Source organism: Mytilus californianus, unplaced genomic scaffold (genome assembly GCF_021869535.1).
Source record: "Mytilus californianus isolate M0D057914Y unplaced genomic scaffold, xbMytCali1.0.p SCAF_21, whole genome shotgun sequence".
NCBI lineage: Eukaryota > Metazoa > Mollusca > Bivalvia > Mytilida > Mytilidae > Mytilus > Mytilus californianus.
Genome location: NW_026262670.1, coordinates 2,041,554 through 2,055,508, shown reverse-complemented (window position 1 = coordinate 2,055,508; position 13,955 = coordinate 2,041,554). Strand labels below are relative to the sequence as shown.

Here is a 13,955-nt window from a genome sequence, read left to right as displayed (position 1 = left end):
GAGGATGCTGAATCTATAAGTCTGAACTATAAAACATACTTGGTTAGAGGATGCTGAATCTGTAAGTCTGAACTATAAAACATACTTGGTTAGAGGATGCTGAATCTGTAAGTCTGAACTATAAAACATACTTGGTTAGAGGATGCTGAATCTGTAAGTCTGAACTATAAAGATAGAAAACATACTTGGTTAGGTGATGCTGAATCTGTAAGTCTGAACTATAAAACATACTTGGTTAGAGGATGCTGAATCTGTAAGTCTGAACTATAAAGATAGAAAACATACTTGGTTAGAGGATGCTGAATCTGTAAGTCTGAACTATAAAACATACTTGGTTAGAGGATGCTGAATCTGTAAGTCTGAACTATAAAACATACTTGGTTAGAGGATGCTGAATCTGTAAGTCTGAACTATAAAGATAGAAAACATACTTGGTTAGAGGATGCTGAATCTGTAAGTCTGAACTATAAAACATACTTGGTTAGAGGATGCTGAATCTGTAAGTCTGAACTATAAACATAGAAAACATACTTGGTTAGAGGATGCTGAATCTGTAAGTCTGAACTATAAAACATACTGTGGATTCATTTATTTTCGTGGGTATCAATTTTCGTGGATAGAGAAAAAAAGACGTTTCGTGGTATACTTAAATTCGTGGATCGCTGATTACAAAAAAAAAAAAAAATCAGATACGTAATTCGTGGATTTCTTTTTGATTTAGAAAATCATATAACCTCCTTGGTTTGATCAATAAAAAAACAAACAAAAAAATAGGAATTCATTGAAAAAGTTTTGAATTGTCAAAATCCTCGTTTGGTCATTCTAGGTTAAAGTGTTCATTGAAAACTCCTATTACAATAATGGGCAGAGAAAAATTATTTGTTTGTTTTACAATTTATAAATTCTTGTCGGAATTTTATAAGGCATTCAAAACTCTTTGATTGAAAGCTCATTTCCCTAATCACGATATAATTAACAGTAATATAAGTTAAAGGTGTGAAAATAAATGTTCCTGTCATAAACAATATTACCTACGGGCAATATCCCCGTACTTAATCCTATTGACTTTTAATCACCAGTAAACCAAACTATGACACGGTAATAAACAACTTGCAGTTATTTTTCATGAACAGTTTTAATCAATTTTAAAAAGTAAATTATCACTGATATTTGATATATTTATTATTAATTTTATCAAAATACTTGTATCTTATTTCAATAAAAACACGTGTTATGTTACAATGTCTATCGCTAGTCAACACTATACTAGAACAGCATAACATAACCGGAAATAAACATCCGACTCCATACACATTTCTCGGGATAATTCTTCGTTGAATTCTTAAGTTCGTGGTTCGCTGTGACCCACGAAACCCACGAAAATTGGTATACCACGAATAAAAATGAATCCACAGTACTTGGTTAGAGGATGCTGAATCTGTAAGTCTGAACTATAAAGATAGAAAACATACTTGGTTAGAGGATGCTGAATCTGTAAGTCTGAACTATAAAACATACTTGGTTAGAGGATGCTGAATCTGTAAGTCTGAACTATAAAGATAGAAAACATACTTGGTTAGAGGATGCTGAATCTGTAAGTCTGAACTATAAAACATACTTGGTTAGAGGATGCTGAATCTGTAAGTCTGAACTATAAAGATAGAAAACATACTTGGTTAGAGGATGCTGAATCTGTAAGTCTGAACTATAAAACATACTTGGTTAGAGGATGCTGAATCTGTAAGTCTGAACTATAAAACATACTTGGTTAGAGGATGCTGAATCTGTAAGTCTGAACTATAAAGATAGAAAACATACTTGGTTAGAGGATGCTGAATCTGTAAGTCTGAACTATAAAACATACTTGGTTAGAGGATGCTGAATCTGTAAGTCTGAACTATAAAGATAGAAAACATACTTGGTTAGAGGATGCTGAATCTGTAAGTCTGAACTATAAAGATAGAAAACATACTTGGTTAGAGGATGCTGAATCTGTAAGTCTGAACTATAAAACATACTTGGTTAGAGGATGCTGAATCTGTAAGTCTGAACTATAAAATATACTTGGTTAGAGGATGCTGAATCTGTAAGTCTGAACTATAAAGATAGAAAACATACTTGGTTAGAGGATGCAGAATCTGTAAGTCTGAACTATAAAACATACTTGGTTAGAGGATGCTGAATCTGTAAGTCTGAACTATAAAGATAGAAAACATACTTGGTTAGAGGATGCTGAATCTGTAAGTCTGAACTATAAAACATACTTGGTTAGAGGATGCTGAATCTGTAAGTCTGAACTATAAAGATAGAAAACATACTTGGTTAGAGGATGCTGAATCTGTAAGTCTGAACTATAAAGATAGAAAACATACTTGGTTAGAGGATGCTGAATCTGTAAGTCTGAACTATAAAACATACTTGGTTAGAGGATGCTGAATCTGTAAGTCTGAACTATAAAATATACTTGGTTAGAGGATGCTGAATCTGTAAGTCTGAACTATAAAGATAGAAAACATACTTGGTTAGAGGATGCTGAATCTGTAAGTCTGAACTATAAAGATAGAAAACATACTTGGTTAGAGGATGCTGAATCTGTAAGTCTGAACTATAAAACATACTTGGTTAGAGGATGCTGAATCTGTAAGTCTGAACTATAAAGATAGAAAACATACTTGGTTAGAGGATGCTGAATCTGTAAGTCTGAACTATAAAACATACTTGGTTAGAGGATGCTGAATCTGTAAGTCTGAACTATAAAGATAGAAAACATACTTGGTTAGAGGATGCTGAATCTGTAAGTCTGAACTATAAAACATACTTGGTTAGAGGATGCTGAATCTGTAAGTCTGAACTATAAAACATACTTGGTTAGAGGATGCTGAATCTGTAAGTCTGAACTATAAAGATAGAAAACATACTTGGTTAGAGGATGCTGAATCTGTAAGTCTGAACTATAAAACATACTTGGTTAGAGGATGCTGAATCTGTAAGTCTGAACTATAAAATATACTTGGTTAGAGGATGCTGAATCTGTAAGTCTGAACTATAAAGATAGAAAACATACTTGGTTAGAGGATGCTGAATCTGTAAGTCTGAACTATAAAACATACTTGGTTAGAGGATGCTGAATCTGTAAGTCTGAACTATAAAACATACTTGGTTAGAGGATGCTGAATCTGTAAGTCTGAACTATAAAGATAGAAAACATACTTGGTTAGAGGATGCTGAATCTGTAAGTCTGAACTATAAAACATACTTGGTTAGAGGATGCTGAATCTGTAAGTCTGAACTATAAAGATAGAAAACATACTTGGTTAGAGGATGCTGAATCTGTAAGTCTGAACTATAAAGATAGAAAACATACTTGGTTAGAGGATGCTGAATCTGTAAGTCTGAACTATAAAACATACTTGGTTAGAGGATGCTGAATCTGTAAGTCTGAACTATAAAACATACTTGGTTAGAGGATGCTGAATCTGTAAGTCTGAACTATAAAGATAGAAAACATACTTGGTTAGAGGATGCTGAATCTGTAAGTCTGAACTATAAAACATACTTGGTTAGAGGATGCTGAATCTGTAAGTCTGAACTATAAAACATACTTGGTTAGAGGATGCTGAATCTGTAAGTCTGAACTTTAAAGATAGAAAACAAACTTGGTTAGGTGATGCTGAATCTGTAAGTCTGAACTATAAAACATACTTGGTTAGAGGATGCTGAATCTGTAAGTCTGAACTATAAAGATAGAAAACATACTTGGTTAGAGGATGCTGAATCTGTAAGTCTGAACTATAAAACATACTTGGTTAGAGGATGCTGAATCTGTAAGTCTGAACTATAAAACATACTTGGTTAGAGGATGCTGAATCTGTAAGTCTGAACTATAAAGATAGAAAACATACTTGGTTAGAGGATGCTGAATCTGTAAGTCTGAACTATAAAACATACTTGGTTAGAGGATGCTGAATCTGTAAGTCTGAACTATAAAACATACTTGGTTAGAGGATGCTGAATCTGTAAGTCTGAACTATAAAGATAGATACTATAAAACATACTTGGTTAGAGGATGCTGAATCTGTAAGTCTGAACTATAAAGATAGAAAACATACTTGGTTAGAGGATGCTGAATCTGTAAGTCTGAACTATAAAACATACTTGGTTAGAGGATGCTGAATCTGTAAGTCTGAACTATAAAGATAGAAAACATACTTGGTTAGAGGATGCTGAATCTGTAAGTCTGAACTATAAAACATACTTGGTTAGAGGATGCTGAATCTGTAAGTCTGAACTATAAAACATACTTGGTTAGAGGATGCTGAATCTGTAAGTCTGAACTATAAAACATACTTGGTTAGAGGATGCTGAATCTGTAAGTCTGAACTATAAAACATACTTGGTTAGAGGATGCTGAATCTGTAAGTCTGAACTATAAAACATACTTGGTTAGAGGATGCTGAATCTGTAAGTCTGAACTATAAAGATAGAAAACATACTTGGTTAGAGGATGCTGAATCTGTAAGTCTGAACTATAAAACATACTTGGTTAGAGGATGCTGAATCTGTAAGTCTGAACTATAAAACATACTTGGTTAGAGGATGCTGAATCTGTAAGTCTGAACTATAAAACATACTTGGTTAGAGGATGCTGAATCTGTAAGTCTGAACTATAAAGATAGAAAACATACTTGGTTAGAGGATGCTGAATCTGTAAGTCTGAACAATAAAACATACTTGGTTAGAGGATGCTGAATCTGTAAGTCTGAACTATAAAACATACTTGGTTAGAGGATGCTGAATCTGTAAGTCTGAACTATAAAACATACTTGGTTAGAGGATGCTGAATCTGTAAGTCTGAACTATAAAACATACTTGGTTAGAGGATGCTGAATCTGTAAGTCTGAACTATAAAGATAGAAAACATACTTGGTTAGAGGATGCTGAAACTGTAAGTCGGAACTATAAAAAATAGAAGTCTTCTGTAAGGGAGATAAAAAAAATCCTATTTTGGTGTAAAAGTAAACCGTTTCTCCATCTTTTATTGTAAGTATCTTTAATTCTCTTGTATAAATTTATGAATTTTATGTGTCCAAGCTTCATTTCATACTGTTTTAACTTATTAATTCATTAATGATTGATTGGATTCATATAAATCTTAATTTATTTTAAATCTTCAGAACTAAACTGCAAAAAGAAAGTTAAATACTTATAAATAACAGCATGAAATACTGGTTCATTGGAAAATCTCTCTTCACAAAATCTTTGTCAGAGAGAGATTTCTCACATTGGACTATGTTGGAAGTTTAAAAAATTGACATCTATATCTCTGTTGATGTGCTCTTCAATCTTAACAGGCACACATCTCTCAACAACAAAAAGGTGTATTCCTAATGTAAACAATAATCTATATTAGATGCCTCCAATTATTCAGTGAAGTGTGGCAGAGGTCTTTATGCCTATGTTAATACTTCTTTTATTTCTGTTAAAAATGTGCTTTTCACTCAGAAATGTGTATATGCTAAGCTGTTTATGGTTATGTTAACACTTTTTTCTTTCTGTTATCAGTGTGCCACACACTCCGCAGTGGAGTGTGCCAGAGCTATTTATGCATTTGCCTTGGCAGAATTTCTCAGTAAGAAGAGTATCTGGTTGAGAGCAGCTTACTTTGAAAAGAGTCATGGATCCAGGTTAGATTTTATATTTGGTGTTTTACATATCATTAAGTGATAAAAGTTTTATGAATGAACTAAGGCCATATAGAAATTGTGGTTCTTAGACATAGATTAATAAATGATGTACACTTTTGCTGTACACTTCTGCTGTACACTTTTGTAATCTTAACATAAAATGAGGAGGTATATAATAATCCCAGTCTTATATTTTACAGGGAATCTTTAGAAGCATTGTTACAAAGAGCAGTTGCTCACTGTCCTAAAGCTGAGGTCTTATGGTTGATGGGAGCAAAATCAAAATGGATGGCGGTAAGTTAAATTTAATATTTTCATAGTGAATAATATAGATCCCCACCAATTTACATGATTTAACTATATCAGTATTTTTTTCTTATTTGCTATGAAGATACCTTTCCAGTACTAAAATGTATTTGTTTTAACTTTCCTTTACCTGAATAACTTTTATTAATGAAGGGGATACAAATGTTGTTTCAGTTCACAAAATATAGTCAACTAGTTTTCATTTACAATGAATTACACATGTACTATGCAGCCTTATATTTTCTATTGTGTACACTCATCCGATATCACTAATCTGATAGGGGTAGGACAGTTTCTAAACTGAAAAGATGACCCAAAAAAATGGCCAAAAATATATGATTGGAATGATTTTGAACTAAAACAAATGAGGCAGAAGATACCTTAGGAATATTCAAACTCATGAGTGAGACAAACTAACTAGCCGACCACACGGTATGGATTTTTCTAATTGTTGAAGGCTGTATGGTTGCCTATAATTGCTTACATCCACTTCCATTTGAAATTTGGTGGATAGTTGTCTCATTGGCAATCATACCACATCTCCTTTAATATTTTTATAACAAGGCTATGGCAAAAAAAAATAGCAATGAATAAACAACAGTCTACATAGATACTAAAGACCGAGCAACCAAACCCCAACAAAAACCAGGGGTGATCTCAGGTGCTCCTGAAGAGTAAGCAAATTCTCCTCTAGCTGCGGATGGTCTGCAAATAGTCAAAAAATATCATAAGGACCGAAGAGCTACGGTTCTGCAGCATGGTCCGCAAATAGTAAAAAAAAACATCATAAGGACGTAAGAGCTACGGTTCCGCAGCTAGTCCTCCTCATACCTCTCTAGGATCTGTGCAAGGTAATTATAAAGTAACCAATTCTTATGATAATTTTTTTCATTTTTATAGGGAGATGTGCCTGCTGCCAGAAGTATTTTAGCTTTGGCTTTCCAGGCTAATCCTAACAGTGAAGAGATCTGGTTAGCTGCTGTTAAGTTAGAGTCAGAAAATAATGAGTACGAGAGAGCTAGGAGACTTTTACAGAAAGCCAGAGCTAGTGCCCCAACAGCTAGGGTGAGTGCATACAAGAGAGCTTGGAGACTTTACATAAAGCCAGTGAAAAATTTTCTCAAAGGGGTTGATTTTCATTTATTTAGCGATTAGGATAAAATCAGAAAAAATATTCCTTTTGTGTATATTTAATATTTATTAGATATAGGAAAGCAGGATCAGAAACAAGAAAAACATGAATATCAAATCTCACTAATAAGTTTGACCCTAAAATGGTGGAATTAAACTTTACAAAAATAAACCTCTTTACAGAAGTGAGCAATCACTAAGAATGACACAAGTTATATCTAATATATATATATATGGACTCTTTAGCCACTGCATTAGACTGTGAATAATTTAATTTTTGGTTCATGAACTCCATCTAACTCCGCCTTATTTAGTAAAGATCTTGTTTTAATTGATTGGTTGTTTGCAATTTTCTTTGTATTGAAAAGATCATAAGGTAAAAAGAATTAAAATAGAGAGTGAGGTCTGGAAATGGTGCAAGTTCTGTTTCTTTTTAATCCAGCGAAAATCAGTAGGTGATAGATCTCTTTGAAATTAGGTCGACTACCTCAGGAATTTGTAGGTTTCTAATTATAATGTATTAAAAATGAAAATGAAAATTTGTCAAGCAAGCTGTAAAGTTGTCATAATGGGAGATAACTCTGAAAATACTGTTGACATGAAAAGACAATTAATTCATGTTAATTTTTATGTAGGTCATGATGAAGTCTGTGAAATTAGAATGGTGTTTAGGAGAAATACAGAACTCTAAAACATTACTTGTAGAAGCTGTCAGACATTACTCAGACTTCCCAAAGGTAAGTTTCTATGAGAATGGTGTTTAGGAGAAATACAGAACTCTAAAACATTACTGGTAGAAGCTGTCAGACATTACTCAGACTTCCCTAAGGTAAGTTTCTATGAGAATGGTGTTTAGGAGAAATACAGAACTCTAAAACATTACTGGTAGAAGCTGTCAGACATTACTCAGACTTCCCTAAGGTAAGTTTCTATGAGAATGGTGTTTAGAAGAAATACAGAACTCTAAAACATTACTGGTAGAAGCTGTCAGACATTACTCAGACTTCCCTAAGGTAAGTTTCTATGAGAATGGTGTTTAGGAGAAATACAGAACTCTAAAACATTACTTGTAGAAGCTGTCAGACATTACTCAGACTTCCCAAAGGTAAGTTTCTATGAGAATGGTGTTTAGGAGAAATACAGAACTCTAAAACATTACTGGTAGAAGCTGTCAGACATTACTCAGACTTCCCAAAGGTAAGTTTCTATGAGAATGGTGTTTAGGAGAAATACAGAACTCTAAAACATTACTGGTAGAAGCTGTCAGACATTACTCAGACTTCCCAAAGGTAAGTTTCTATGAGAATGGTGTTTAGGAGAAATACAGAACTCTAAAACATTACTGGTAGAAGCTGTCAGACATTACTCAGACTTCCCTAAGGTAAGTTTCTATTAGAATGGTGTTTAGGAGAAATACAGAACTCTAAAACATTACTGGTAGAAGCTGTCAGACATTACTCAGACTTCCCAAAGGTAAGTTTCTATTAGAATGGTGTTTAGGAGAAATACAGAACTCTAAAACATTACTGGTAGAAGCTGTCAGACATTACTCAGACTTCCCTAAGGTAAGTTTCTATTAGAATGGTGTTTAGGAGAAATACAGAACTCTAAAACATTACTGGCAGAAGCTGTCAGACATTACTCAGACTTCCCAAAGGTAAGTTTCTATGAGAATGGTGTTTAGGAGAAATACAGAACTCTAAAACATTACTGGTAGAAGCTGTCAGACATTACTCAGACTTCCCAAAGGTAAGTTTCTATGAGAATGGTGTTTAGGAGAAATACAGAACTCTAAAACATTACTGGTAGAAGCTGTCAGACATTACTCAGACTTCCCTAAGGTAAGTTTCTATTAGAATGGTGTTTAGGAGAAATACAGAACTCTAAAACATTACTGGTAGAAGCTGTCAGACATTACTCAGACTTCCCAAAGGTAAGTTTCTATTAGAATGGTGTTTAGGAGAAATACAGAACTCTAAAACATTACTGGTAGAAGCTGTCAGACATTACTCAGACTTCCCTAAGGTAAGTTTCTATTAGAATGGTGTTTAGGAGAAATACAGAACTCTAAAACATTACTGGTAGAAGCTGTCAGACATTACTCAGACTTCCCTAAGGTAAGTTTCTATGAGAATGGTGTTTAGGAGAAATACAGAACTCTAAAACATTACTGGTAGAAGCTGTCAGACATTACTCAGACTTCCCTAAGGTAAGTTTCTATGAGAATGGTGTTTGGAGAAATACAGAACTCTAAAACATTACTGGTAGAAGCTGTCAGACATTACTCAGACTTCCCTAAGGTAAGTTTCTATGAGAATGGTGTTTAGGAGAAATACAGAACTCTAAAACATTACTGGTAGAAGCTGTCAGACATTACTCAGACTTCCCTAAGGTAAGTTTCTATGAGAATGGTGTTTAGGAGAAATACAGAACTCTAAAACATTACTGGTAGAAGCTGTCAGACATTACTCAGACTTCCCTAAGGTAAGTTTCTATGAGAATGGTGTTTAGGAGAAATACAGAACTCTAAAACATTACTGGTAGAAGCTGTCAGACATTTCTCAGACTTCCCTAAGGTAAGTTTCTATTAGAATGGTGTTTAGGAGAAATACAGAACTCTAAAACATTACTGGTAGAAGCTGTCAGACATTACTCAGACTTCCCTAAGGTAAGTTTCTATGAGAATGGTGTTTAGGAGAAATACAGAACTCTAAAACATTCCTGGTAGAAGCTGTCAGACATTACTCAGACTTCCCTAAGGTAAGTTTCTATGAGAATGGTGTTTAGGAGAAATACAGAACTCTAAAACATTACTGGTAGAAGCTGTCAGACATTACTCAGACTTCCCTAAGGTAAGTTTCTATGAGAATGGTGTTTAGGAGAAATACAGAACTCTAAAACATTACTAATGCTGTCAGACATTACTCAGACTTCCCAAAGGTAAGTTTCTATTAGAATGGTGTTTAGGAGAAATACAGAACTCTAAAACATTACTGGTAGAAGCTGTCAGACATTACTCAGACTTCCCTAAGGTAAGTTTCTATGAGAATGGTGTTTAGGAGAAATACAGAACTCTAAAACATTACTGGTAGAAGCTGTCAGACATTACTCAGACTTCCCAAAGGTAAGTTTCTATGAGAATGGTGTTTAGGAGAAATACAGAACTCTAAAACATTACTGGTAGAAGCTGTCAGACATTACTCAGACTACCCTAAGGTAAGTTTCTATGAGAATGGTGTTTAGGAGAAAGAAATACAGAACTCTAAAACATTACTAGTAGAAGCTGTCAGACATTACTCAGACTTCCCTAAGGTAAGTTTCTATGAGAATGGTGTTTAGGAGAAATACAGAACTCTAAAACATTACTGGTAGAAGCTGTCAGACATTACTCAGACTTCCCTAAGGTAAGTTTCTATGAGAATGGTGTTTAGGAGAAATACAGAACTCTAAAACATTACTGGTAGAAGCTGTCAGACAGCTGTCAGACATTACTCAGGCTTCCCTAAGGTAAGTTTCTATGAGAATGGTGTTTAGGAGAAATACAGAACTCTAAAACATTACTGGTAGAAGCTGTCAGACATTACTCAGACTTCCCTAAGGTAAGTTTCTATGAGAATGGTGTTTAGGAGAAATACAGAACTCTAAAACATTACTGGTAGAAGCTGTCAGACATTACTCAGACTTCCCTAAGGTAAGTTTCTATGAGAATGGTGTTTAGGAGAAATACAGAACTCTAAAACATTACTAGTAGAAGCTGTCAGACATTACTCAGACTTCCCTAAGGTAAGTTTCTATTAGAATGGTGTTTAGGAGAAATACAGAACTCTAAAACATTACTGGTAGAAGCTGTCAGACATTACTCAGACTTCCCAAAGGTAAGTTTCTATTAGAATGGTGTTTAGGAGAAATACAGAACTCTAAAACATTACTGGTAGAAGCTGTCAGACATTACTCAGACTTCCCAAAGGTAAGTTTCTATTAGAATGGTGTTTAGGAGAAATACAGAACTCTAAAACATTACTGGTAGAAGCTGTCAGACATTACTCAGACTTCCCTAAGGTAAGTTTCTATGAGAATGGTGTTTAGGAGAAATACAGAACTCTAAAACATTACTGGTAGAAGCTGTCAGACATTACTCAGACTTCCCAAAGGTAAGTTTCTATGAGAATGGTGTTTAGGAGAAATACAGAACTCTAAAACATTACTTGTAGAAGCTGTCAAACATTACTCAGACTTCCCAAAGGTAAGTTTCTATTAGAATGGTGTTTAGGAGAAATACAGAACTCTAAAACATTACTGGTAGAAGCTGTCAGACATTACTCAGACTTCCCTAAGGTAAGTTTCTATGAGAATGGTGTTTAGGAGAAATACAGAACTCTAAAACATTACTGGTAGAAGCTGTCAGACATTACTCAGACTTCCCAAAGGTAAGTTTCTATGAGAATGGTGTTTAGGAGAAATACAGAACTCTAAAACATTACTGGTAGAAGCTGTCAGACATTACTCAGACTTCCCTAAGGTAAGTTTCTATGAGAATGGTGTTTAGGAGAAATACAGAACTCTAAAACATTACTAATGCTGTCAGACATTACTCAGACTTCCCTAAGGTAAGTTTCTATTAGAATGGTGTTTAGGAGAAATACAGAACTCTAAAACATTACTGGTAGAAGCTGTCAGACATTACTCAGACTTCCCAAAGGTAAGTTTCTATTAGAATGGTGTTTAGGAGAAATACAGAACTCTAAAACATTACTAGTAGAAGCTGTCAGACATTACTCGGACTTCCCTAAGGTAAGTTTCTATTAGAATGGTGTTTAGGAGAAATACAGAACTCTAAAACATTACTGGTAGAAGCTGTCAGACATTACTCAGACTTCCCTAAGGTAAGTTTCTATTAGAATGGTGTTTAGGAGAAATACAGAACTCTAAAACATTACTGGTAGAAGCTGTCAGACATTACTCAGACTTCCCTAAGGTAAGTTTCTATTAGAATGGTGTTTAGGAGAAATACAGAACTCTAAAACATTACTGGTAGAAGCTGTCAGACATTACTCAGACTTCCCAAAGGTAAGTTTCTATGAGAATGGTGTTTAGGAGAAATACAGAACTCTAAAACATTACTGGTAGAAGCTGTCAGACATTACTCAGACTTCCCTAAGGTAAGTTTCTATTAGAATGGTGTTTAGGAGAAATACAGAACTCTAAAACATTACTGGTAGAAGCTGTCAGACATTACTCAGACTTCCCTAAGGTAAGTTTCTATGAGAATGGTGTTTAGGAGAAATACAGAACTCTAAAACATTACTGGTAGAAGCTGTCAGACATTACTCAGACTTCCCTAAGGTAAGTTTCTATGAGAATGGTGTTTAGGAGAAATACAGAACTCTAAAACATTACTGGTAGAAGCTGTCAGACATTACTCAGACTTCCCAAAGGTAAGTTTCTATGAGAATGGTGTTTAGGAGAAATACAGAACTCTAAAACATTACTGGTAGAAGCTGTCAGACATTACTCAGACTTCCCTTAGGATAGTTTCTATGAGAATGGTGTTTAGGAGAAATACAGAACTCTAAAACATTACTAATGCTGTCAGACATTACTCAGACTTCCCTAAGGTAAGTTTCTATTAGAATGGTGTTTAGGAGAAATACAGAACTCTAAAACATTACTGGTAGAAGCTGTCAGACATTACTCAGACTTCCCTAAGGTAAGTTTCTATGAGAATGGTGTTTAGGAGAAATACAGAACTCTAAAACATTACTGGTAGAAGCTGTCAGACATTACTCAGACTTCCCAAAGGTAAGTTTCTATGAGAATGGTGTTTAGGAGAAATACAGAACTCTAAAACATTACTGGTAGAAGCTGTCAGACATTACTCAGACTTCCCTAAGGTAAGTTTCTATGAGAATGGTGTTTAGGAGAAATACAGAACTCTAAAACATTACTAATGCTGTCAGACATTACTCAGACTTCCCTAAGGTAAGTTTCTATTAGAATGGTGTTTAGGAGAAATACAGAACTCTAAAACATTACTGGTAGAAGCTGTCAGACATTACTCAGACTTCCCAAAGGTAAGTTTCTATTAGAATGGTGTTTAGGAGAAATACAGAACTCTAAAACATTACTAGTAGAAGCTGTCAGACATTACTCGGACTTCCCTAAGGTAAGTTTCTATTAGAATGGTGTTTAGGAGAAATACAGAACTCTAAAACATTACTGGTAGAAGCTGTCAGACATTACTCAGACTTCCCTAAGGTAAGTTTCTATTAGAATGGTGTTTAGGAGAAATACAGAACTCTAAAACATTACTGGTAGAAGCTGTCAGACATTACTCAGACTTCCCTAAGGTAAGTTTCTATTAGAATGGTGTTTAGGAGAAATACAGAACTCTAAAACATTACTGGTAGAAGCTGTCAGACATTACTCAGACTTCCCAAAGGTAAGTTTCTATGAGAATGGTGTTTAGGAGAAATACAGAACTCTAAAACATTACTGGTAGAAGCTGTCAGACATTACTCAGACTTCCCTAAGGTAAGTTTCTATTAGAATGGTGTTTAGGAGAAATACAGAACTCTAAAACATTACTGGTAGAAGCTGTCAGACATTACTCAGACTTCCCAAAGGTAAGTTTCTATTAGAATGGTGTTTAGGAGAAATACATAACTCTAAAACATTACTGATAGAAGCTGTCAGACATTACTCAGACTTCCCTAAGGTAAGTTTCTATTAGAATGGTGTTTAGGAGAAATACAGAACTCTAAAACATTACTGGTAGAAGCTGTCAGACATTACTCAGACTTCCCAAAGGTAAACATCTTACACTAAATATTTTTT

General features: G+C 34.5%; 1 protein-coding gene across 1 annotated transcript in view; it reads left to right on the top strand.

Annotated features, from left to right (window-relative positions):
• Positions 1–13,955, top strand: part of LOC127731957 (pre-mRNA-processing factor 6-like) — a 54,865-nt gene that overhangs the window by 21,827 nt on the left and 19,083 nt on the right. The window contains exons 15-18 of the mRNA XM_052240893.1: positions 5,563–5,684; positions 5,885–5,978; positions 6,891–7,055; positions 7,757–7,858. Of these exons, the coding sequence (XP_052096853.1) occupies positions 5,563–5,684; positions 5,885–5,978; positions 6,891–7,055; positions 7,757–7,858 (483 nt within the window). The remainder of the gene's footprint in view (positions 1–5,562; positions 5,685–5,884; positions 5,979–6,890; positions 7,056–7,756; positions 7,859–13,955) is intronic.